The sequence below is a fragment of the Sciurus vulgaris genome (assembly GCF_902686455.1).
Source record: "Sciurus vulgaris genome assembly, chromosome: 5".
Classification (NCBI taxonomy): Eukaryota; Metazoa; Chordata; class Mammalia; order Rodentia; family Sciuridae; genus Sciurus; species Sciurus vulgaris.
The window spans coordinates 38501659-38527125 of NC_136465.1; the positions used below are offsets into that span (position 1 = coordinate 38501659).

A 25467-nucleotide genomic window follows, 5' to 3' on the forward strand; every position below is an offset into this window, starting at 1 on the left:
GTAATGAATTCACTGGGAAGTGGCAGAGAATAACAGGCACAAGTTTACACCTTTGAATGGGATGGTTCTCAAGCTGACTCTCAACTTATTGAAAAATCTAATGATGGCTTTTTATTATGATATCAATTTTAGTTTGTTTTTCTCTTCTTTCTTTTAACTTTTTGGACAGAGGCCATGCTAATGATGTTAAAAGTTAGCAATCAGTACTTGTATAACTTTTAGTGTTTGTAAGATGCCACGATTCTAAACGCATACATCTATTCTACTTAAGTTCATTTAGACATGCACTAAGCCACACTCAAGACTCAAGATGCAGTTACCTTTAATTTTGGTGAACTTATTTCCTGTTGATAAGAATATTTAGGGAGGAGAGGAGGTGAGTAGGGCTGGGTAGGCTGAGAAAGTGTAGAGACCAGGTCAGAAACAGAGGCCAAGGGAGAATGGAATGAAGGGGAGGAAAGCAGATGGTTGGGAAAAGGTGTAGTTGTTCCATCTCCCGAAGAAAATGAAGGTGGCTTAAAGATTGAGGAAAAATAAGATGTGATTATTCTCATATCCAGAATGAGGCTGCAAGGTCTTTAGAGAATATTCTCCAAACTGCAATTAATTTTTAAGTTACCAAATACCCTGGGAAGTGACATGTATGACAAATTCTTGTTTTGAGAGCACTTTTTCTTTTGAATTTGATTCAAAAGTCCCAATGGGTATAAATGGTTTAATTTTGAGGGATGAAGGTGGCTGGAGATAACACATGTATTCTACAATTTCATATTTATATGAAAGCTTCTCCTACATGTGAAGGTAAAAAAGTATCTGCAACCCTGCAATGACCCTTTGTAACTTGCTTGTAGAGTAGGTCATAAACTCTAAGTATTGGTTTGTTATGAAGAAGGGAAGTGATGACCTCTGTGTGTCCTGTGAACTGGTCCCTGGGCTCCCTCGTGAGATGTGCGCCAAGTCTGGTGTACTGTTTGCTGCAGGAAGATAAGCACTTCCTGTGAATGGAGCCATGTATTTGAACACATCTTAAAATTGATTACATTAAAGGGAAAATTAGTTATTAAGTAACTCACTTCAAACATGTCTGACTCAGTGAATTATCTCTGTGATTGATTAAGTAGTGTGTCTGTTTTATAAAAATGTAAGCATGGTGGGGTTTTTTGGAAATAGAAGAATTATGGAAGAAAATCCTGCCATGAACCTTTCTTTTTATTTTATAGTTTCAGTACTTGCAAGTAATGATACTAACTTGTAGGATACCTATTTGAGAAATCAATTTATTTCAAAAAGAGTAAGGTTTACACATCAAAGTTTTAGGATATTTTCTCTCTTTGTTGATTAAAACTGTTGTTTGATGTCCTCTGTTTGTATGAAGAAGATGTAGAGCATAATTCTTAAGTAGTTACCAATCTGAAGACAATTACCTCTCCAGAAAAGTAAGAAAATGATAGGAGTACTATTTGTCTTTTTCTTTATTTTATATTGTTCTAAAATATATTTAACATACTTTATATTTATATATGCTTAATATATTTTATATTATTATAAAATTATATTTTGTTATAATATAATATGAAAATATAATATGAAATTATATTTTGTTATTTTACTTTTTTTGCAGAAAAAGAGAGACCACAAGAGAGCTGTGGTCTACTGTGTTTTCATCCTGGCATTGGGCTGATCTGTCTTTGCATCAGCTTCCTCAACTACAAAGTGGGAATAATAATATTTCCCATCTCACTAGGTTTCAAAAATTAAAGATGTAGAATGCTTAGAAAACTGTCTGACAAGAAGAGCTTAAACATTAGCTATTGTTATTAATACTGAAAAAATTATAAAGGCTATATATTACAAAGACTTTTAAAAATGTGAATTTATGGTCATATAGAAATAATTTGATGATGGAATTATGCATTTGTACCAGTTTATTGACATACAGTGTGTTTTCATTTGTTCTTCTACCCTGACTTATACAATGCTTGTTCTCTCTGTAAGGAAACCTGTCAAGGCAGTATCAGTAGATGTTTATTGATGTGATTAACTATCCTAGCTTAGTGCAGTAAGACTGGTTAGTTCGTTGGTTGTTAGGCAAAGTTAAATACCTCATGACTGGATTTTGCTGCTTTGCTGTCTTCCTTAGGGATCCTAGGATCTGTGGGGATGCCTACTGGATATTTTAGGCGGCCAGGTTTCTCCTTCTCTTCCTCCTCTTCAATGTGCAGCTCTGGTGCCACCTCTGTGCCATGATGGCCACACCACAAGACATCTTGTTCTTGAGATTCTGGTGGCCACCTCTGGATGCCTGACACAACACCCTCACAGATTTCCTCATCTTCCTCTCCAATGACAGGGAGGGTTTCAGGCAAGGAACCCACATTGGTGCTTGCAGAGGTCACAAATTTATCACCCAGTACTTCAAGAACCCTTTCAGAGTCTGAAAAACCCCTTTTCATTTTCTTCAAATCTGCAAACTTGTCTCGTGTGGTCTTTAGGGGATCCTGAAGTGGCATTGTATCATAAGGCTGGGTCGCAGCTGGGGTCACACTCAAGTGGGGGGAAGGTGACAGAGAGTGATGTGAGTCAGCAGTTAGGGACGCTGGAGGCAATGAGAGGAGAACAGAGGGCTCCTCCTTAATTTCAAGAATGATTTCCTCCATGGTATTTGGTTTGGCTTGGTCACCTGGTAAGGTTAAAGCGCTAAGTTTTTCTAATTCATCCAAGAAGTTGTCCCAAAAAGATGGTGTTAGGGACCAAGAGTTTGCTGGTGGACACTTCTCTGTGGGGGATAACCACTCCTTGGCATTTCCCTGGAAAGTTCCTCTGTCTGAACCAGGTGAAGCTTTGTGCATGGGAGGAAGGGCTGGTTCACTGGAAGCCAACTTAGAAATGAGCAGGAATTATGAAGTTAAAAAAATAGCAAATAAAATAATAATGATGCATCAGAACATAGAGACAGAGAAATGCAGCAAAGGTGTGATAGTGAAAATAAAAATTAGTTTATGTTGTAGCATAGACATTGATTTTAAGATATTTGGTATATATCTAGATTTGAAGAAATTATGTTGAAATTTAAATACATACAATCATTTACACTAATTAAAAAAGCTACTTGAACAATAAAACACTACTAGTCTTGGAAAAGATTGTGTCAAATGAGAAGATAGAATGGTCAAGGAGATAATGAGAACAGACATTGAAACCTTAAGAGATTTAATAGTCTACTTCATTTAGATGATGTTCACTCTTTTAAACTGTGATTGAATGTTATTGCGGGTTTGCAGAAAAATGTCAATGTAAAATGAGAACCAATAGTTGAGCTTTTTTTTTTAATTCCTTAAGTTTATCTACCACCATTGTTGCTTCCGTTAGCAGTGCCCCATCTTTTGAACTCTCAGACTTCCTCACTCGTGTTTGCAAGATCATTATGACACATGGCGTAAAGTATTTCAGACCATTATACATGAACACATTTCTAAATGAATAAGCTCCAAAAATACTTTTCAAGAACAGAAACCCATGATCAAAATGTGAATTCACACCACGACTGCTTCAAAGTTATAAAAAAAGAAAGCCAAAATAACCATTTACACAGAAAAGGAGAAGAAAATGCTAATGGAATCAACTTCTGCTACATCTCCCATTCTGTGCTCAGAGGCTCGACTTTTTATATAAACCTGAGGAGGTATAATTTATGAAGCTTAATCTTAATGCATGTATATCTTAATATTATTGATCTATTTCAGATATTTTAAACAAAATGGTAAATTTGAACTTTTGTGCAAGCTCATAAAAAGTAGTTCTAGAAGTTCTTGTCTACCAATGTCTAATACATTGATCTATCCTTGATGGACAAGAAAATATGCTATGTGCTCTACATATAAAGGCCTTGAGAGAGGCTGATGCTTTAGCACTTTCCAGGTAGATGACTTTGGTTTGGAAACAAATAATCTTCAAGGAAGATTCTGGAAATGTACTTTATAGTCCACTGCTTAGGACAATAACTTCACACATGCAGCCAGCGAACTTAGACCTTAGTATGTGTAAGTACACGCTGAATTTCCACTTAACTTTTGACTTCTGTGGCCTAAAAAGGAATGGGGCATTAGGTGAATTTATTTAGTTTTTCTTTAAAAAAAGAAATGCGATGTCGTCTCATCATGAAGTGGCAAAAATGGCATAAAGTATCACAAAACTTAACTGAGCATTTTACTATAAGGCACTCAAGGCTGCTTAGCACTTGATACAAAGTTAGACCATACATGTGGACTGTGTGGAAATCCACTCCTGTTAAGCTCTGTAGCTGTTGAATTTTTATTTACCTTGTGTGTGTGTGTGATGCTGAGGACTGAATCCAGGGTCTCATGCTTGCTAGGCAAGTACTCTACCACTGGGCTACACCCCCAGCCCATAGATGTTGAATTTTGAGCAAGATATAAATTACCTAAGTCTTATTTGATAGTCTACAGAAGTTCCTTTCTTGGTTAGAGTTCTATTTTATGGTCTTTGTTATACATAACAAAAGTTTTTAATAACTAAATTTTGAAAGTTTGTGAAACTTGTAATAATTCACGATCACTACTTCTGACTTTCACTTTCTCTTATGGATAGGATTATTGTTTGGGTGAGAAAAAAGGATCTTCAAATTCTGTTATCATCATTACTACCACTATCATTATCACTATTGCTATCTGCTACTACTATTATGGTGCCATTATGACCATAGTCACCCATATATAATTTAACAGGTTAAAAGTGCTTAGCTATACAATGTACTTGGTTATATAAAAAGTTAAGTATTCTGGAATACCTATATCACAAAAATATACCTATAATACAAAAATCATACAATTACTTCATCTTCCAAAAGCCTTACAATTGGATTCTATTGTACTAAAAACAAAAAATTAGAAATAATATCAACTTGCATTTGAGTCTCCCCTAAAGTAGAGATACTATGTCAAGAAACATCATTTAAAATTGTCAAAGGGTGATTCAAAAATCATTAATGAGCTCCTATTTGCAAATATCAGTTAGAAAATAAAAGATGTTACATTTCGTTTTTATTTGGGGGTCTCATCATTTGAAAGTATTTAACATTTCTGTTCCTGAAAATAACTCAGTGCAATGCTACTGAGCAGTTTCCTCCATTAAGCCAGTAATATAGCATGGATCACCAGTTGGAATGAAACCAGAAAGTACTCCTTTCAAATTATGGACATAAACTTTCAATGTATTTTTCCCCAGCAGTGAGAATAAACTAATTAGTTACTAACAAAATTTGTGTGTTCCTCTATTTAACACCTGGTATTATAAGAAAAAAATGGGAAATACATTTAAATCATATTCACAAAGATTAATATATTGTGATCTAAAATATTATATTATTAATTATGCACATGGAAGTTCTTTAATTCTAAATAAACTTGTATAGATACATGCTTTTTGTCCTTATACCATTTTGTTTAAAAGTACAATTGCTTGAGATTTATATGGCAGTTCTTTTAAAATGACCAATGGTGGATAAGACAAATATTTGGATAGAGATTTTTTCTTTTTATCAGTAAGAACTTCTGAAGTAAGGATGTTGACCTGTACATGCTACGTCCTAGTAGTAAAGTAAATACACTCAAGAAGATTCTGGAAAACTTAACACTCAATCAAACAAAACTAGATAGCACCAAACTGTTCCATTGTCCAAGAATATCAAATTGAGAGTAATTATCCACACTGAAACCCAATCTTTAAGGGGGATTACAATGAGTAAAATGCCTGGCTTTAGACCTTTTAAAAGAAAGTGTTTCTCTTAAGATCAGTTCTTCTATCACTTACTTATTTAAAATTTTCCTGAGTCCCTTTTTTTAGGAGTAGTTTAGGGGGCATGACCTTGAAATGGTCTTGTATTGGACATGAAGTGACTTCATAATGGCTGATAAGTTGTTTTATTTTGCTAACTTTAGATGGTTTACTTTTCTACATCCTAGCCTTGATCTCAATCAAAACAATAAATTATGTAACATAATTATTATGAAAATGCTGGAGAGTACTTAATAGAATTTTGGAAACACTTCTTTGGCAATTTAAAATTTTATACTTTGAAGTAAATGAAAAGGTGAAAGAAATCCCTACATGCCATCCATAAAAAGAAAACATAATTCAACATAAAAATAAGAAAAAATTAAAAAATAAGAAAGTAGGAGGATAGCTTTTACTAGTTAACCACTTCAGGAAGTAGAGTCCCTTTTAACTTGCATATTAATAGTACACGCTTGTAGAATTGTGTCAAAATGAACCCTAATAGTATGTACCAAAAGGAACCAATAAAAAAATAAATAAATTGAAAATTGAGAAAAATAAACATCTTCAGTTACTAGATCAAGTGAAACAGTAGAATTGGTATATACTTGCCCTAAAAATCAATGAAATAAATTTGAAGACTTCTAACAATCTAAAACATTTTTATTCAAAGTAATAAACCAAATTACAGTCTCTAATTTTAAAAAAATTTGTTTTGTTCTTTTTCTGTAAAGACTTGAATGGGATTTTGTCAATCTAATAACCATGTGTTCTTGAGATATGTCATTTTTGGATATAGATAGCTTTTATGTTGTGTATGTTAAATATTTTTACATGTAAATTGCAATTGTATCTGCAAATATAATTATATGTATCATATGATACAAATAAAATTTATATTTATATAAAATCAAACTTTAGAAAAAATAAGGTTTTAGAAGATATATATATACATATATATATACACATAGAAATATATATATATCATATAAGGTATTATCATACTAATGTTTCTTTCTCTTTCAACATTTTAACTTGAAAACAAAATTAGCAAAATCAAGGATTAAGCCTTTATGCCAGCACCTATTTGAGAAAGATTAAATTATATTTACTGGTGCGGCACTCACATGTGTGGAACCATCGTATGTAGATTCCTTCTTTGCAATGGATGTGATATTCTAATCTAATATCCTAAAATTATGTACTAATTATCTTAATCCTAGTCCTCAAATTTAAAATGACAGAATATGAATATGGCAGAATATCTTCTTACCTTGTTGGAACTTAAGCTGTGGATTCTATCACTAGAATAGCTGTGGGGTATTGGAGGGTCAGGGTATTGCTCAGCACCTTTTGTCTTCTTGATGACTTCTACATAGGAAACAGGGAAGATGCCTTGTCTGTTGGTTCCTGGAATTTTACCTTCATACCAGTTTTGATCAACTCTTTTAAGAAGAATAATTCTATCTCCCTGTAATGAATATCAGAAAAATGCATTAGAAATAGGCTCACAAACATATAAAAAGTATAATTGCTATTGTTTCCTAATTAACGAGTTTTCTACTTGCGAAAGTTTTACATCTCCAGGTTTTGCTTAATTAGGGGTAATGCAAGTAAGGTCCTAGTACTACTAGAAAAATATAGATAATTGACATTCAGGCAGCTAAACTATCCATTCATGACATTAGAATCTTCCCTAAAGGTGCTTGGTGGTTGTGGATAGGCTTATACATGTTTCATACTGGTACTGTGTGCAATGATTTGTGTAAGTTATTTGAAAAATCATGCTAGTTTAAAGGTAATGTTTTAATGTCAGTAGCAGCATCCTATTTTTTGTCAAATTCAAAGGAATGAACTTCTGCAGGAAGAATGTCTGACATGGGTGGCAGAAATCATCCTCAGGAAGGGATAAAGTGGAATGGCCCACCATTTTTCTTATTTAATCAATATGTGCTAAGTAGTGACAAAGAGTGAATGAAAAGGATGGGGGCAAAGAGAGCTCCTTAGATTAGACTAGCCACAGCTGTGGCCAGGACTGGCATCACCTAGCTGTGTCAGGACTGTGGAATGCCAGCACCCTTTCTGACTGGAGCATTCTAAGTCAATGCTATAGATCCTAATTTCAATTATGTCTCAAAACTATACATGGCTCAGAACTAAGTAGGCAGGCTGCTGTTAAACCACAAACCTGCAGCCACACATACAGAAGTTCGGACAACTGCATCTGAAAGAGTCGTGGAGGTGACATTGGTTAAACACCTTCAGGACAATAGGGAGCCATACTTCAAGTGATACTCAATTGAAGGTTCTCTTTTTGTCAAAGTGCTGGATGGTTTATTTAGCATGTCCCACCATCACTGAGTAGATCATACTGAAGAAAAATGAATCTCCCCAGTCTTAATATTACCCTGATTTTCTAAGACATCAAGAACACGCAGTTACCAGGCTACTGTGTGAGCTAGAAGATGTACTTGGAAAGACTTTCTTTAAGATAAGAAACTGAAGATGACGCAGTGTATGTAATGCTGGGTAGTGAGGCATAGAGCGTAGTGGAGAATCAGCTGATGATGCAGAACTGGGACTGAAAGGAGAGAATGAAATGAGGTTCTGCAACAGGATTTTACCCAGCAGGTCTGGGAGGTTCCAGACCATTCTAATTAATATTACTTCTTTGTATTGTGCATAGACGTGGTCACCTGAAACACATGTGTGTCATTTTCTAGTAAACAATAAAATAGTTCATTTATCATTCTCAGCTATGTGGAGAAGCAAGTGAAAGACATATTGTTAAGAAGAGCATTAGTATTGGGTAGGTTGCTAGTGAAATTTGAATCAGTCACAATGTCCAGAGAAGATGTCAAGGAAGCATAGATAGCCCTTCAAAAAGGTTCCCCAAATAGGGAAGTATCTTCATTACTTGAGGGACGTTCCTTGATTCCAAGATGGAGCAAAATAAGTATTGGACACTTTTTAAAAAACTGAATAATAAGACAACAGAATAACATTTTGAAGTGTATCAGAGAGCTTCCTGCTTTTGAAGTCCTGCATATATAACTTCTTGATGTTCAGAGATGCACCCCTTAGAGAGGATTTGGGTCCCTGCTTCCCAGGCTAAATCACAGAGGGGATCTCAAGAGTTTTGTGTTCCACAAGGAAGCTCCTCTGGAAGGACACTAACTCTACGCAGCCTCAAGAAGCCCTTTGTAGAAAATAGAGAAAACACAAAAATATCTAAAGAAGATGATGAACCTATTTTAGTTTTAAAAATATACAACCTTCTCTAAGGCACCTATCAAGAAAACATCTGGGTCACCTTTCTCAGCGAGAGCTCCACGTTGGTGTCTGCATTGAAATTATATTTGGCTATAGCTTCTCCGATCTCTCCCGGCTGGGCTGGGGGTGGCGGTCTTGCAGGCTGTGCTTTTTCAGGAGGTGTGAGTTTCTATAAAGAAAAAGAATAATTTATTCCTGAATTTGTGGTGACTGGCAAAACCACACCCTGGAGAAGGGAAGGGGGAAAGGACTTACCTCCACGTATGAGATTGGGAAAATGCCCACTCTTCCATGGTGCTCTCCCTCATACCAATTCTGGTCAATTTTCCTGAGGATGTAGACAGTATCTCCTTTCTTAAATGACAACTCCCTGGAAGAGAAATGTTTACATGGTCTTTTTCTTGATATACAGCAATGATTCCTAAGATCCACACCCTCATGAGATCTATATTTGGTATATAAACTTCTCATGTGTAAAAATCTGTCAACCTCTGTTAGGTAAGGATTTTCTTTGCAAATTCCCAGACTTCACTTCTAACTTAAGACATGATTTTGAAAATGATATAAATCACAGGCAGATTATTATGCAATTAATAATTCTGAAGGAACCAGTTAATAAGTGGATTTTTGAATTGGGACTCAGGTCTTTCTTATTACACATTCCATTCCAACATTTATCTCAATATATTACCAGCATACAGACAACTTAAATCATATGAAGAATACTTAGCTGACTTACTTAGATGTTTGAGCCTTAAAATCATAAACAGCTTTAGCAGGCAATTTCTGAAAAAAATAAAAAGGTAAAGAATTAGTACCAACTTAAAATTTGGATTTCCTATAAGAAAGCAGTTTTACATGCAAAATAAAGCCTCAAGGAATGATTAAACATATATGATGTACATCCTACATGCAATTTAGAAATAAATCAATTAGTTCTGCATTTAGATTTTTAAGTTACAACAATGATATAATAGCTGGCCTCTTTACCATCATATTTCAAATTAGGAACTAAGGTGAATTAGTGTCATAGTAGGATAATAAAGTGCCTGCAGAGGATTCTGACCTAGGTTTAACTTTACAAAGGTTTTTCCTGGGATCATTATGGCAGGTCAGTTGCTCTATATTCTATGGACTAAAGCAACTCTGAATCATAATAAAAGGACCAAAAGACATGAAGGAAGTCATTACCCCTTTTACTGCTGATTAACATGTTAGCCAAGAAATATTAGCCCAATTATCATGGAGAGGTTAGTTAGTGGTTGAAAGTATAGTCATAATCACCCTCTCTCTCCAGGACGGTTCCGGAATCCTTCAGCACACTCAACCAGCTGCTCATCATTTAGTCATGATGTGATCTGACCTGTGCCCATCCTGTAACTTTGGGCCCCAGGAATCTAGCTGAGTCACCCAGCACCTATAGTTAGCAACACCAACTTCTTTGCCAGCAGCCAATAATCCTTTCCTCCCATTCTCTTTCCCTGTGAATCTAACAACCTTCAGGAAACTTGGACAATTCCTGACTTCACAAGGGTTCACAGGTGCTGGAGTATATCAGACACTTGTAGGATCTGCAGTGGCTGCCAGTCCAAGACCAGCTTTCAGTTTCCATCAAGTCCACATGGCTCCAGGGCAGTTGGGAGCCAGAGTTCTAGCCCTGGCTGAGCCTTGAACAAAGAACCAGTTGGTACATTGTTCCCAAGAGCAGTGGTTGGTTAAGTTTTTTTTTTTTTTTTTTACCCTACAGGGATCCTCTCCAACAAAGTAAGCCAGCAAAAATCATTTGTGTAGACTCTATTGATTTGTAACACAGCTGACCTAGGGTTGCCTCCTAGACTTAGTGGGCCAGGAAATGGTGCATAGGAAAGTCCCTCCTTCCACGAGGCAGCTCAGTTCCGGTCTCTTTCAGACTGCAACCGTTACTTCATGGGTGTCTGGTTAAGACTCAGGAAGGCCTCACTGCCCAAACTGGTCTTCTGGGGGAAGAACTGAAGCTAGGGTCAGAATGTAAACTGCTTGGAGTTCTATCTCAGGCTCCCGGGAAAACTTTCTAGTTTTTCAGCTGTTATTTTCATGATTCAGTGTGAGTTCTTTATTGGTTTTGGTTTTGGATATAAGTCTGGCTGGCAAGTGCTTTATCAGGTAGGCCATTGAATAAAGACTACTATGGTGTTCAGCAAACTACCTCTTTTTCGGGAGTTCCTCTTCTTTCCCTTGGCGCACTTCTCCCCAAGTCAGTCAAAGTGGATGAGTAACTTCTAGGAGACTCTCGGTCTATTGGAGAGGATAGGGCCCATCAGTGAGTATCCACTTGATTCAAACCTGACTTGTTCACCCATTTTCCCTCATGCTAACTACAGTTCTCCCCAAATTTGGAGAGACAGCGTTACCAAAATCACGAGCATAAAACTCATAGGTAAATAGAAAGTTGTGATGTAAGACTCCCCCAAATAAGGGTATTACTAAAGGAATAATGTTTGAGGCAGCAGGATTATTATAATCATAAACATGTAAATAAAACTGTGGCATTGTTGATTAATTCTACTGCTGCACCTGGTATAGGTGATTCATAAAGAAATTTTTCTTATCAAAAAATTTTAATACTTACTATTTCTATTTTTTTTGCTTCCAATCTATAATTACTATCATAAGGTCTACAGCAGATGGAGTATTTGAAAGTAACAACAATTTGTGGAAACAGAAACATTTTATGGAACAACATTTTAAGTATAGAAATGAAAAAGAGATAAAATCAAAGAAAGCATGTGAATGACAGGATATGGTGATGTCCCTTCTCTTTTCTCTTCCTCTGTTTTTAAATTCTCGAGTCTTGACAAGTCATCCTCTTTATCTATGCCTTTCCTTGTGCTCAGTTGATAAACTATAAAAGGGATAATCAGCCTTATATTAGTTGCCAAATTGTTTATGAAATATGGAGGGTTTTTGTTTACCTTAGCAAAGTATAAATAATTGCATTACAAAATAATGACTGCAAATATTCCATAATCGTTTGTTATGCCTTATACATTTATGTGACTTATATGTGGAAATGTAACTAAAGGTTGAAAGTATTCCAGGAGTCTATTCATAGAATTTTACTGGTGTAATTGGGTCAAAAATTGTCAATTCTTTTTCTTGTTCCTTTCCTGAATTTAGTTATATTAAATCACAAGAAGTTTTAAAAATGAAATTTATTTTATCCTTTCATGAAATAACTTAAAATGCAGATCCATAATAAGAAAACATTGTGTGGAGGATTCGGCTACTTAGATGACATAGAAGAATTGCATTCTCACAAATGGTGTCAGTTGCGTGGTGGATGAGGATGAATTCTGAGTTGTGAGTTCCAGAGTCTTTAGGTTTAGAAAGGTGACATGGCCACAAATGTTTCAGGTACAACTTTAACCAGTTATTTTCATGCATATTAGAAGATTTCATGCTGTATACTTTACATTGTAAGATAACATACTTTTATTAATTTGGGACTCTCATAATGATTATAAATTTAAAATTTAACTTTACTAACCCATGAAATATAAACTATTTTTTTTTTTTGCTTGGGCTAAACGTAATTGGAAAGTATTTCATTAAAGAACAAATAAGTCTTAACATGTATCTTGAAGGCCTCTCAAATTGTGTTTCAATAATGTATCTGCACAAAAATATTGAAAGATAATTATGTCAGAATATTAGAAAACTGAAGGTTAACTAATTTATTAAAAAATTGGATTTGGACAATTCTCAGGGAAAATTTCAAATTGTAGAAATTGATTTTAAAAATTATAATCTCAAAGATAAATCTTAATAAAGTAAATAAATTTGTGTTATAATAATTAACAATTGTCACATATGTTATACCAATGTGAAATTCAAATATGTGCTTTTTGTCTATGGAAATTATATTTTGTACTATGAACTCTGAAATATTAGGAGTTTGAGTCTCCTTTCTGTTATCTTCATATCTGTGTAACCTCAGGCAAGGTACTTGACTTCTCTGGGCTTCAATTTCCTCAACTGTAAAACAGTGCTTTCAACAACACCCATCCCATTGGTTTATACCAGTTTTAACTAGGTTATATATGTGTAGCACTTTGTTATACCTAGTGTATACAAAGTTCTCTATTGACAGCCTGACGTGTTTCAGCCTGAAATGTTCATTCCAGTCTCTTAAAATTACATAGTAAACAGATATACTTTAAAATTGATGAAAAGAACTGGATACAAATATTGAAAAGCCCTGTGCTTTTAAGCTGTGTAAACTTCAAAAAAGTCTGCATTTGAATTGCTATTTGTCCTTGTGTTGCCACTTCAAAGTTATCCATGCAAATAGTCAAGTCACTTTTAACCTAATCTAATTCAATATAAGACTGTTGTAGCAAAAATAGAAAGTAAATAAAGTAATGGAAAAGAAAATGAATATACTGAGTGATGGAAATGGGACATGTATATATATATATATACAGCTTAAAGATACATTCACAAAAATTTATCCTAATTGTGCCCTTTCAGAGGAGAAAATAATTAAATAATCCTCATCTCATTAGATGTTCATTAATTACTAGTCATATATTCAGTTTTGCTTTCTGAATGCTTTGACACAATATCTTCCATATAGAAAGTGAGCAAATTATTTGAATGAATGCCTATAATATTTTAAAGATAATATAAAAATGATAAAAAGGTTATTTATTAACCTATTGGCTTTGGTTCATTTTACAGTGTAAAAAATCTAATAAGGAAACTGATATTCAATGATAGTTTCTGCCTTGAAGTATTCCTTGTAATTTAGTGAATCGTTTAACTTGTCCCAATGTAATGGTTGTTTTCACTCTAGCGCTAAGTTACAAAGTGGATTTTCTTTGACTCATGAGTAAATTTTTGTGAATTGATGATCACTTTAAGCCACACAACGAAGTCCAAGGTAACAACAGGCACATGAGAGAGATTCAGTGAACATGTTAGTACAACACGCATTTGCTTCACAACACAGAACGATGCAAGTGGTCTCACAGCTCAGGAACGATGGGATGTAGGAATGGATGGAAGAGCTGGAGGGGCGTATCTGAACCACAAGGAAAACCAAAGAAAGGTTCCTCCACCTTGGAAACTCAGTGCACTCTCGGGGTCCTGGTGGTAGCTGTTGGTTGTGTCCACGTCTGGGAAAGAGGCACTGTGAGGCATTCTCCTACAATCGTTCTGGTACAGTGGACAATGAATAGCACCATCTAGAGGCAGTGGGTGGAAGGGCTGGTGCGTGGGGCTCCTTTTCAGAGCTTTAAGTGATGAATTCCTTTCGGGAATATCTGGCAGCAGCTCACTGATAAGACGGTGCAATATACTGTTGTCTGGCAAACTTCCTCTCCTCTTCTCGGCTTTAATTTGATCACAGATGTCTTGAAGGGCAGAATCCAGAGCCTCGAATACAGAGGCCTTACATTTTGTCTTTTCAGTCTGTTTTTTGGGAGTCAAATTTTTTTTCCTCCGGAAAGGCACAGGGCTGACGAGAAAAGCAAGTTTAGACAGGCCAGGGTCCATTTCTTGTCTTCTGGGCGGCTCGATGTTTTCGTGTTTGGCTCTTTCGTGTTTTAACATTGTGGTAAATCGCGTGTAGGAGGCGGGGCATCGGCCTTTGCAGGAACTGATGAGGTGCCGGTGATGATGGTGGTGGTGGTGGTGGTGGCGATGGTGGCTGGAGCCGTAGAAACTTTCAGAAGATGTGAACGAAAAGTGATCAAAATCACTTTCGCTGCAAAAGGATGACCCTTCTACATGAATGTAGTCACTGTGGTCAGACACCACTCCATCTTGGTCACTGTCAGAAAATTCCACGTGAGTTCTCGGTTGCTCCTCGCTGGTGACTTCAATGTGAATTGGCACCAGGGTTTTAGACTTGTAGCTTCGTGGCACCTGAGAAGGGTGTCTGCTTTGATTTTCTTCTTCCAGCAAAGACTCAATGGAAAATCGCCTCTTGGGACACAAACCATTTTGTTGTGGTTCTAGGGTGACAGGAGATAACATATCATCTCCTAAATTTGGCATGGATTTTGATTTTTGAATCAACTTTTCAAATTCTGAAATGCGGGTGGGTACCATGTCCCTGGGCACCTCCTCGGTGGAGGATTGGCTCCATCCGTGGAGCAAGCCCTTGTGTTGCTGTTCCTTTTCGTACTGCATTATTCTCGACTTCACAGAGCAAATGACCTCCGAATTCATCAAATCCTTGCGGTTAATCCGGTGCATCTTCTTGTACATTTTTAGGAACCCTGGGGCGTTGTGGGCTGACCTGTGTCTGATTCTTGATCTGCCATTACCACGAACCTCCTGGATGTAGGGGGAAGCCCAGGTCATGGGGCAGCTCTCTTTGGAGTCCTCTTCACATAACAGGGAGCCCATACTTTCCGACTTGGTTTGGGGGTCTGGGAAGCTATCGCAGTCATCATTGAGGAGATCATCACAGCTACGGGATTTGATTTTGGGGGAAACGGTTTCTTCAGTGCTGCTCCAGATCTCTGCATTTTGCCGGGCCATCTGCCAGCCGTTCTTGAAAGTGATGGCCCTTTGTGAGTCCCGTGGGACGTCCAAATGCTGTCTATAAGTGCTACAGAACTCTAACTCAGTGGAAGGGGTGCCGTTGAGCCCTGAGTAACTGCAAAGGGACGGACACATTTTGCTATCATCCCCACCTTTTAATCCAGAGCAGCGTGGCAGGAGAGAGACATTGGAGAAGTTAAAAAGTTCACAAAGAGAGGAGGTCAGTATCAGCACAGCAAAGAGAAAGCAGTTAGTGTGGTTTATCTTAGACAATGATTGTTAACACATGTAGCTTCAATTTTAGAGAAAAACGCCTAAGGCAAAATCATCCTTTTTTTTTTTAACGAATGCAGCTTTGCAAATTTTAGAGTTGTTAAAACCTGGTATAACAAGTAACTGATGTAGTAAATACACCCAATTCTATTTTATAATTAACACATCATCCTCCCAAAGGGTATGCCAAAAATACAATTGTATCTCTTAAGCTCATAGCATGTCTAGGTGGTTAGTAACTTCAAGGATTAACAATTAATGCCAAATTGTTGTGAACTTAATTTCAGAGGGACAGGATTTGAGGTTCATGATTTACAACAGAGTAAAAAGTAATTTATAATTTACATTAATTGATAAGCTCTTAACTATGATAAATAATTTTTCATGGGCATTGGATAGAAAATATTATATTTTCCAAAGTTAAAAAAAATAAAAATGCTGTGAACTATTGCTAGTAATATTTTTCCAAGAAAGAGATACCAGAGTCTCTTTAAATAAACTAATTTCTTTCTAACTGCTAACCTTCAATCTCCTTTTAGACACATTTTTCTTACAAGAATAACTGGATATAATGTAAAACTTTCATCAGAGTTAAATGTATTATGCTTCTTTTCTGGGGAAGTTTTCTTTTTTCTTTGTTTGAAATTTGATAAGAGAAAGCTAAACCTGACCTCACTCTGGAACAACTATGGAAATATCCTTTTGTTTTGCCAAATTAGCTAATAAACAAGAGGAAAATTACATCTAACAGGACGTTTTCTTTTTGGAAATAAAACCTAGTACAGGAAAATATTAACAACTCATGACTTATGATCTTCCCCAAGTTCTTTAAAAGTAGATAAACACATTAAGTAGATACGTCGTATTTGGGAAAGGAAGTTAATTTAACACTCCCTACTATAAAACAAATATTTAAATTCATCAGAAACCTTTTAAGGTTCTGGGTAGTATCCAAGAATAATGAATTAGTGGCATTTCATGACCTACTTGTTACCTTAAGATATTTGTTTGCACGAATGAGTAGAATCTGATAAAAGGCACATTTGCTCATCTGAGTGAAGTTATAGGGAATGGGGCTCACTCCCCCTGATGACCTGGGTCTTACTCACAACTTCACTGGGCCTTGGAAGGCTTGGGCCTCCCCTGTGCACAGGGCAGCCATCTTGACAGCCTGTCTTTCAATCACAAGTCAGCTACTGATCAGCCCTAGGTGGGGCAGTGGCTAGTGTGCCCATAATTGGTAAAGGGACTGAATCTATCTTATGGAACTTTCTGTTAGAGCTCATTTTCTTCACACACCTTAAAGTCCATCTCTCTTGTCAGCTCCAAAATACTGGAGGAGAGTCTAAAGACCCCAGATTTGGTTATGGTCAAAGGTACACAGGGACACAAGGGTGTTGGTTCAGTCCTCACTCTTGATCTTGGAAATATTCCTGTCCCTGGGGCAATGGATGCACTAGATGGACCTGCAGTGTGACTTCTTCTCTTCCAACACTTAACTCACTACCTTTCCAAAGAGGATAGAGGATATCTGGAAAAGTGACTTACTGATTATATAATGGCTCAAAACCAGTTGGTTCTCATTGTTGACTGCTGTGAACTGTGCACTGTTTAATGGTAGAATGTGGATGCTCCATTATATGAAAGTTGACCAAAATATAGAGATAATGACTAAAGAAACAACTTTAATAGATTAAACATTTTTTATCTAAAATTTTTAAAAACTGTATTTTTTTAAGGGAATAATTTTCTCTGACCCTGTTTGTAACTATTAGTTTATAAATTTGATTGATTTTCTGGTTAGAGTAACAGAAAGTTTTGCTATATGTTAATGCTTATAAACGTCATCTTTCATCTTTATAAACCCCCAAACAACTTATTTGAAACTTGGTATATGTTTCAAAAAATGTATCTATTTTGGGGGGAAAAGCATGAAAAGATGCTGGTCTGAGTCTTTTAAGTGAACCCAAGTGGCTGGCCAGCTTGAGTCAGTCTGGGAAGGAAGAAAGCCATTGTTCTGAAACAATGTTCATTCATGACCCTGTAGGTAAAAGGTGGTCCATACCACTCTTACTGCCCTACTCTCACATGCCTGTAGGTTAAAACTTTAACTGTTTGTGTGCTGGTTTGTCATTGCTCACCTTTTGCTCTTGAAGGGGAGGAAGGAGAAGAGCTAATGAAAGACTTCGTAAGGGTGGCATTGGATCCTGGGAGGTCTGCCCGACCAGGGCTGGTCCTGCTTGCACTTTGGTCCCCCAAGCCTCTGGGTGGACCCACTGCTGGCTCACTCTTCCTCCTTTTCCTAAAGTCACTGGCCATGCTTGCGGAACTGAAAGAGGTAATCACATCAGTTTGACTGTCCTGGAGGAGGTTAGCACATGCACCACAAAGGCCAATGGAATGTGCTAGAGAAGATGGTATATGCAACCCCTAAGCCTACACCCACAAAACAGCACGTTGAGGAATTTATTCCTTGACATTCAAAGTGATTTCTTTAGAATCATCTTTTTAAAACATTTATTCCCATTGTGACATTCTGGAAAGGGTAAAATGTGGAGATAATAAAAAGATCAGTGGTTGTTAGTGGGTGGGAAGAGGAAGGGATGGAAGAAAAGGTGGTGCCAAGGGATTTTTATGGCAATAAAAACTTTTCTAAACTATTCCGTATGATACAGTGGTGATATATATTGTTAAACTATTCTATATGACATAGTAGTGATACATATTGTTACACATTTTTAGAACCTAGAGAATCTATAACACATGGCATATTTTAAAAATAAATGTTTTAAAACATTTAAAGACATTTTTTAGAGCAATTTCAGGCTTATGGGGAAAAAGTCACTGGAATGGACAGGACTTCCATATCTGTGGGTTCTTCACCCACAGAGTCAACCAACTGTGGATTGGAGATATTAAAAAAATTGTATCTGTACTTAACATAGAGTTTTTTTCTAAGCAATGCAGTATAACAACTATTTGTACATCACTTACATTGTGAGTAATTGAAATAATATATGGGAGGATGTACATAAGTAATATGCAAACACTATGCCCATTTATGTCAGATTCTTGGGCATCTGCAGGTTATGGTATCCTTGGCAGGGGGTAGGGAGAATGTTCTGGAATCAATCTTTTGCAGACACCACAACACGATTGTATAGAGAGTTCTTTTATACTCACTCCCTCTCCTCTGGAACATGGTTTCTGTTTTTATTTACATAGTTTATTAGTGTGGTATTTGTTACAACTGAAGGACCTATCTTGAAATGTCATCACTGAAAATCTACAATTTACATTAGGGTTCATGCTGTGTATTATATATTTTGTGTGTTTTAAAAATGCATAATGATATGTGTTGTAGAATAGTTTAGAATAGTTTTATTGCCATAAAAATCCCCCAAGTGTCTGTCTATTCCTTCCTCTTTCTGCCTCCTGACAATGTTGGATCTTTATATGGTCTCCATATTTTGCCCTTTCCAGGATGTCACAGGAGGAATTATACTGTATATGGTCTTTTCAGACTGGCTTCTTTCACTTAGTAGTGTACTTCTAAGTTTCATCCATGTTTTTGTATCACTTGATAGCTTATTTACTTTATGGCTGAATAATATTACATTATATAAATGTACCACCATTTCCCATTCATCATACTTTGGTAATTATTAGTAAAACTGCGATAGGCATTCATATGCAGGTTTCTTTGTGTGGGCTTATATTTATAATCACCTTTTAAACTGAAAATTCTCATATAGTGAACATTTTGTTGGTTCTGACAATTGAGTGTTATGATTTATATTATGTATCTTTTCTCTGCAGAGTTCCAACAGCATGCTGCAGAGTTCCAGCATCCAAACTGGAGGGCAAAAATGGAGGAAAGGACTGAAATAAAGGAAGATAGTTCTAAAATGAGTTTCTTTACCTTGAGGATTGCCTGCAGGTCTTCCTAATAATCTTAACTCTGGAAGACCTAACACTAAATTCCAACATTCCCTATCCAAATAATGAAAGAACAATAATCTGTCCAGCAAATTAACTATTAAGAATTCTTTCCACCCAGTTATATAGAATGGTGTCAACATCTATAACAGCAGGGAGTTTTTATTGTGGTTGTGAGACTTGAGAAGAATATTAGTGAATGATAGGATACAGCATGCTGTCTGTCAAATCACTGGAGAGAATTATGTAAACAGTGACAACACTGGATATAGCTCCTGTGGAACTCAGTAAGATGTTATGTGCTTTATTTACATTTTTATCTTATTTATCCCACACGGTAACCTATGAGGTATCACAAGTTACCACATATATACAAATGAGCAAACCAAACACATACCTGGGAAGTACAGAAATGGAGCCAGGCCTCAAAATTTGTCTGCATTCTTTGAAAGAGGAGGCTTCATCTCCTATTCATGTTTATGCTGTGACTATCCTGCAATGTGAGTGTGTGTGTGTCTTTATAGCAATTCTTAGGTCCTTGGGTGTCCCTTTCTTTGTTCGTTAATATAACTGGATGACACTCATAAGCCCAAATTCTGAAGGACCCAATTTATGAGTTTTCTACTTATGTTGATAGAAATTTCCAGAAGGGCAGATGCAAATTATAGAAGTATTTGTTGATGATATAATACAGCTCAGAGTTTGTAATATCCAATGTTGCTATTGAACTATGACTGAATTTCATTAAGATTTTTAAAGTAAGTGTGATATTTAAAGCCTACTTAATAGACCTTACTTTGGGCTGACGCTGAGGGTAGTGGTTAGATGCTATCTTGATTCAATTTTATTTTGTTTCTCTCCTTTCCAACAGTATATACTTGGCAAGTTACTGAACCTAAGTATTAGTTTCTTCAGAGATATAGTGGAAACAATAGTATTTCACTCATAGTGCTTGTCTTTTGATTGAATATGTTTATGTACTTAGAATGCCAAGTATATAGTAAGTCTTCGTGTCTTGTTAGTAAAAGCATTTCTGATTTGTGTGATCAGAGTATAATTAACAAATATGTGTATAAGAGTTTCTAATTTGTAAATTTTAAAATAAACATCGTAAGTATTGCTTAACAACACTGAAAACTAATTATTCAAAAGAGCTATTAAAAGGAAAGAAAACTGAGCATAGCAGAGACAGGAAGGGAAGGAAATATCAATCTGAGAAGGAATCCAGAATTATTTCAATTTATTTTTATAAATTTTTGAATATGATCATATAAAATGATGCAAAAATGAATTTCATGAGGTGGTACTTAAAATGAGAACAAATGATACATAATTATTACTGAAAAAGAAACCATCGGCATAGAACATTCTGGTTATAAATGTAATGAGATTCTTACCTAGCGGGCCTTTCCAGACTTCTGTCTATAGACTGGTATATGGAGGCCTGTTAAAATAGAATAATAGCTTCATGACAATTATTACCATGGCAATTTTCATTTATCTATCAACATTAAATTAGGTAATTTAAAAAGAATATAAATATTGAGATTAAAAGCACTATTAGTAGTATAAAAGTCTTCCCCAAGAGAAGTCATGCAACCTGATCTCCACTTTTCCTATCCACTTTCTCCTCTGATAAACTGTATTGTATTTCTTGTTGTAATTCAAATTATTTACAACTCAAGCATTAATTACACTAGGGAAAAGAAGAATCAATAATATTTCCTGAGGAATGCTGAACTGAATAAAGAGTTAAAGTTATTATTCTATGATATTAAGTTCAAAATCCTGCCTACTAACAGACTGTAAGTAGAAATTTTCTATGATATTTAAAAATATGTTTGCAGTCATTATTTGATTCTTACAAATTATAAGCCTTTTTATAATTTGTTGTTGTTCTCAAGCAGAACTTGAGATAGCTTTCCTCTGTCACCAAAGATAAGACATTTCAATAAATTCCACCATATTTGATTTGAAATTGAACTATCTGGGATTTCAGTCAGGTACAGATAAAGATTAAGTTCAGGGTTAGTTTAAAATAAATGATCTAATGAATCAAAATATGACTTTTTAAAAGGTGTAAACATTTTCCTTTATTCTATGCAGTACCCTAAAATTGATACTAAGCAAAAATGATAGATATGCATTTCCCATTTTCCATGTTCATCCATTGTGATAATTGCTGAACTATCTGAAAGGCAAGAGAGGATGAGTATTTCACTCCCAAACACAGGAGATGACAGTACAAGATGGGACAGAGCAGTGACACAATGTCTAGCATGCATAGGGAAATGTATACCACATGTATATGGCTTCAGTCATAGTAAATGCTATTTATCATCAGACAAATTTTAGTTTGATGAAAAACTGAAATTCTAATTTGAAATGTTTTTCTATATGAAAATTTTAAAATGTCAGCCACAATGGCAAGATTTAAGAAATTTAATTGTAAATTCTTATCACATGAAATAATTTGCCAGAATATCAAAGACCTACCTAACACAGTTGTTAACCTCACTTAACAAATAATTTCTATAACTTTATTTTCTATTAATTGGGAAATTAACGTCAATTAGTAAATTGACGTATTAATATATAACTTTGCAATTGTTTATGTTGATCAGTCTGACAAATCCCCTTATAAGTAACTATAAAGTTGCTTTTGTAACTAATATTTTAATTTAATTCTATTTCACTGAATGAGAGTGGAATTTTACCTAGAAACAAACAAAAACGTATCTTGGCATAAGAATATTCCTTTCTCCTTTTGGATCAAAAAATTATATTCTAATATTTGTAGTTTCTGGAAAATACTTTGATTCCTAGTTTTTCAACAAATATGAAATTAGAAAAAAAATATGGTGCACCAGCCAGGTAAGTTGGCATGATCATTTTAATTTAATAAACTCTCAATCAGACACTGGGAAGGTAGAAAACCAGAGAGTAAATAACAAAGAAAAAAAAAAAAAAAAAGAAAGAAACCAAACAAGCGAAAAATAAAAAAATAAAACCAAGCAGTTTTATTACAGTTCAGAAATATTAATTCTACACGTGTACAGAAGAGTGACACCAGAACTGTGGGTCACTGCCATCTGTGAAGATCAAAGTTTCCTAATGCACTAGTACACTGTTGATCATCAAAAGGGGTCAAATTCAAAGCACTTCTGGAACACCCCTAGAGAGATCAGAAATTTTAAATTGCCATTTTATGGTGAGTCTAAACACTATTATAATGTGAAATAAAACGGTATAAGAACTGATAAATTAATTGTGCCAAGTGTTATTTCAGGAAACTGCAATGATTTCTCCTTGTGCTGGTTTTCACATCCAAATAAGTCAAAACTAGGTTTTGATTTTGTGTATACTCAGAGAAGGTTCAGTATCAAATTTTAAGGTAACAGTAAAGCATCTGTGACCATGAGAAAAACTTGTACAACAATTGTAAGAATGATACTCATCCTGAAATGGAAATTCTAGCCAGAAAAAAAGGCAACCCATTTGACTTATCATGATCTATTGTTTACATATTGCCATTATTTTATCACACCTAGATCATTTTAATGAATAGTAGATACTGAAACTTTCCATTAAGAATCATGTGATTAAACTTTGTTTAAAATATGGTAACAATTCTTCATCAGTGTCAGTTTCTCAGTTACATTTATGGATTAAAAAGTATGTTGTTAGCTGGGTGCAATGGTGCATGCCTGTAATCCCAGCTACTTGGGAAGCTGAGGCAGAGGAATGGCAAGTTTGAGGTGAGCCTGAGCAATTTGAGACCCTGTCTTAAAACAAAACAAAAAGCTGGGGATGTAGCTTGGTGGTAGACATGCCTAGCATGCTTCAGCCCTGGGTTCAATCCCCAGTACGGGGGGGGGGGGGGGGGGGGGGGGTGGTGAGGGGTTTAAAAAAAAGGATTTGTTCATGATGTATACCAGGCACTTGATAAATGGTAGCTAAGGTAAAGAATATCTAATCAATTATAATTTCTTTTTGCTAGAAATGTTATACAAAATGGTATTGAAAACAAACTCCAGATACATTATTGGAGTGTTTTCTTACACTCTGACAAATCATAATCTTATATTGATAATGTAGTTAATATGCTACTAGAATCAACCAACATTCCTCTCAATCCCAAAGAGAGAATGACAAGTAGTTTAATAACAGAAAGTTGCTTTTTAAAGGAATTTTTTTTGCCACTACCATAACATTTTAGAATGCATAAAATTAAATTTATTTTTATGCTCAGGAACTATTGTGAAATGTTAATTATTCAAACTCATTTCACAAAAATTCAAAAGTTAACAAAAATTATATTAAGTAAATTCATTTCTAAAAGAATTGAGTGCCCCCCCTCAGTAGATACTGAATAAAACTACTGATGGATATATATATATATATCTATCCCTTGGAAATGATAAAAAGTGTACTATAAAGGAAAGAGCACTAACATGAAGGCTGAGTGATCAGTGGTGGTGGTATTTTTTTGGCCACCATATTACCATGTGATTTTTGGACATATTTCTCAAAACTGTTGCACTTACTTTTATTTAATGAAAAATGAGTGAGTTGGATGTGATGCTTTCTAAATCTCACTTCAGTTCTCAATAAACCAACTATCTTATAAACATCCTAAAAATATCTGACCAAATTTAATTTAAAAATCAGTTCTTGGGTTTTTTATATGTAGAAATGATACCCTTTCTTCATATATAAAGGTAACATAGCATACAATAATACAATTGCTTGTTTTATTAGATTTTTTTAGAGTATATGTCTGCTACAAAACATAAACCTTGAAAAATGACTGAATTCAGTAATCCAGAAAGTTCCTGGTTATTCCATTTTACTTTTTATTTAATATCTAAATATTGTGGTCACTTCCTTGCTTTAGCACTCACTCTGATGCTTACTACAGGGAAAATAATTTTGGATTGCAAATTAAAGCTCTAGAAATTTGGGAATTTCCTCCTGAGACTCTATGTCTGCAATTCCAGTGGTCACCACTAGGTGTCAGTAGTACCTCCTGCAATATTAGTTTTGTTTTCTATTTGCACATATTTGATTTAAAAATTTCAATAAAATAAAATATTTATTAAGTGTTGTATTCACTTAAGACCACAGAGAAAATACTGTGTGAAAATCAGTTTATTCTGTTTGCTTCCATCCTAGCTACTTCTAAGAGTTTTCACGGAGGCTTTCATATGGCTAATGGCTACCAAGCAGTGCCATTTTTGCTTGTGTCTTCTAGTAAGGCCTTTATTTGTTTTCCAAAATAATTTCCTGGTTTCTTTGCAGAGAGTTGGAAAAAATTCTTTTGTCCAGAACTATTTTCTGTCTTTTCTTGCTTACTTCAAATAAAAATTTACATTACCTGACCTAAATTTTTCACTTAGTTGACTATCATAAGTGTTCTTAATAGAGATTTCAAGTGAATTTCATCTACACTGGCCTGATCTGTTATAGTGGTTGCTTCGATTATAGTGTTGAGAGTATTAGTGATGTCTGTAAAGGGTGTAAACTGGGAAGTTATAACACAAATAACAGGTATTTGCCATCCCTATTCTTGACTGATGGCAAAATCCATGTGTTTTAAGTAATTAGGAAAAATGAAAGAATAAAAATAAATTTTAGGCAAATGTGGTACATAGGCTT

General features: G+C 35.3%; 1 protein-coding gene across 39 annotated transcripts in view; it reads right to left on the reverse strand.

Moving 5' to 3' along the window:
- SORBS2 (sorbin and SH3 domain containing 2) overlaps positions 1-25467 on the reverse strand; it is a 203373-nt gene that overhangs the window by 16283 nt on the left and 161623 nt on the right. For 20 of the 39 annotated variants that reach the window (XM_079141879.1, XM_079141875.1, XM_079141881.1 and 17 more), the window contains 9 exons: positions 21207-21253; positions 18012-18199; positions 11252-11340; positions 9806-9852; positions 9322-9436; positions 9107-9235; positions 7067-7264; positions 2103-2879; positions 321-344 (listed from right to left, as the gene is read on the reverse strand). In XM_079141879.1, the coding sequence (XP_078998005.1) occupies positions 321-344; positions 2103-2879; positions 7067-7264; positions 9107-9235; positions 9322-9436; positions 9806-9852; positions 11252-11340; positions 18012-18199; positions 21207-21253 (1614 nt within the window). Of the gene's footprint in view, positions 1-320; positions 345-2102; positions 2880-7066; positions 7265-9106; positions 9236-9321; positions 9437-9805; positions 9853-11251; positions 11341-14165; positions 15750-18011; positions 18200-21206; positions 21254-25467 lie in introns of all 39 variants that reach the window. The other 19 variants (XM_079141887.1, XM_079141888.1, XM_079141900.1 and 16 more) reach the window with 3 other exon arrangements.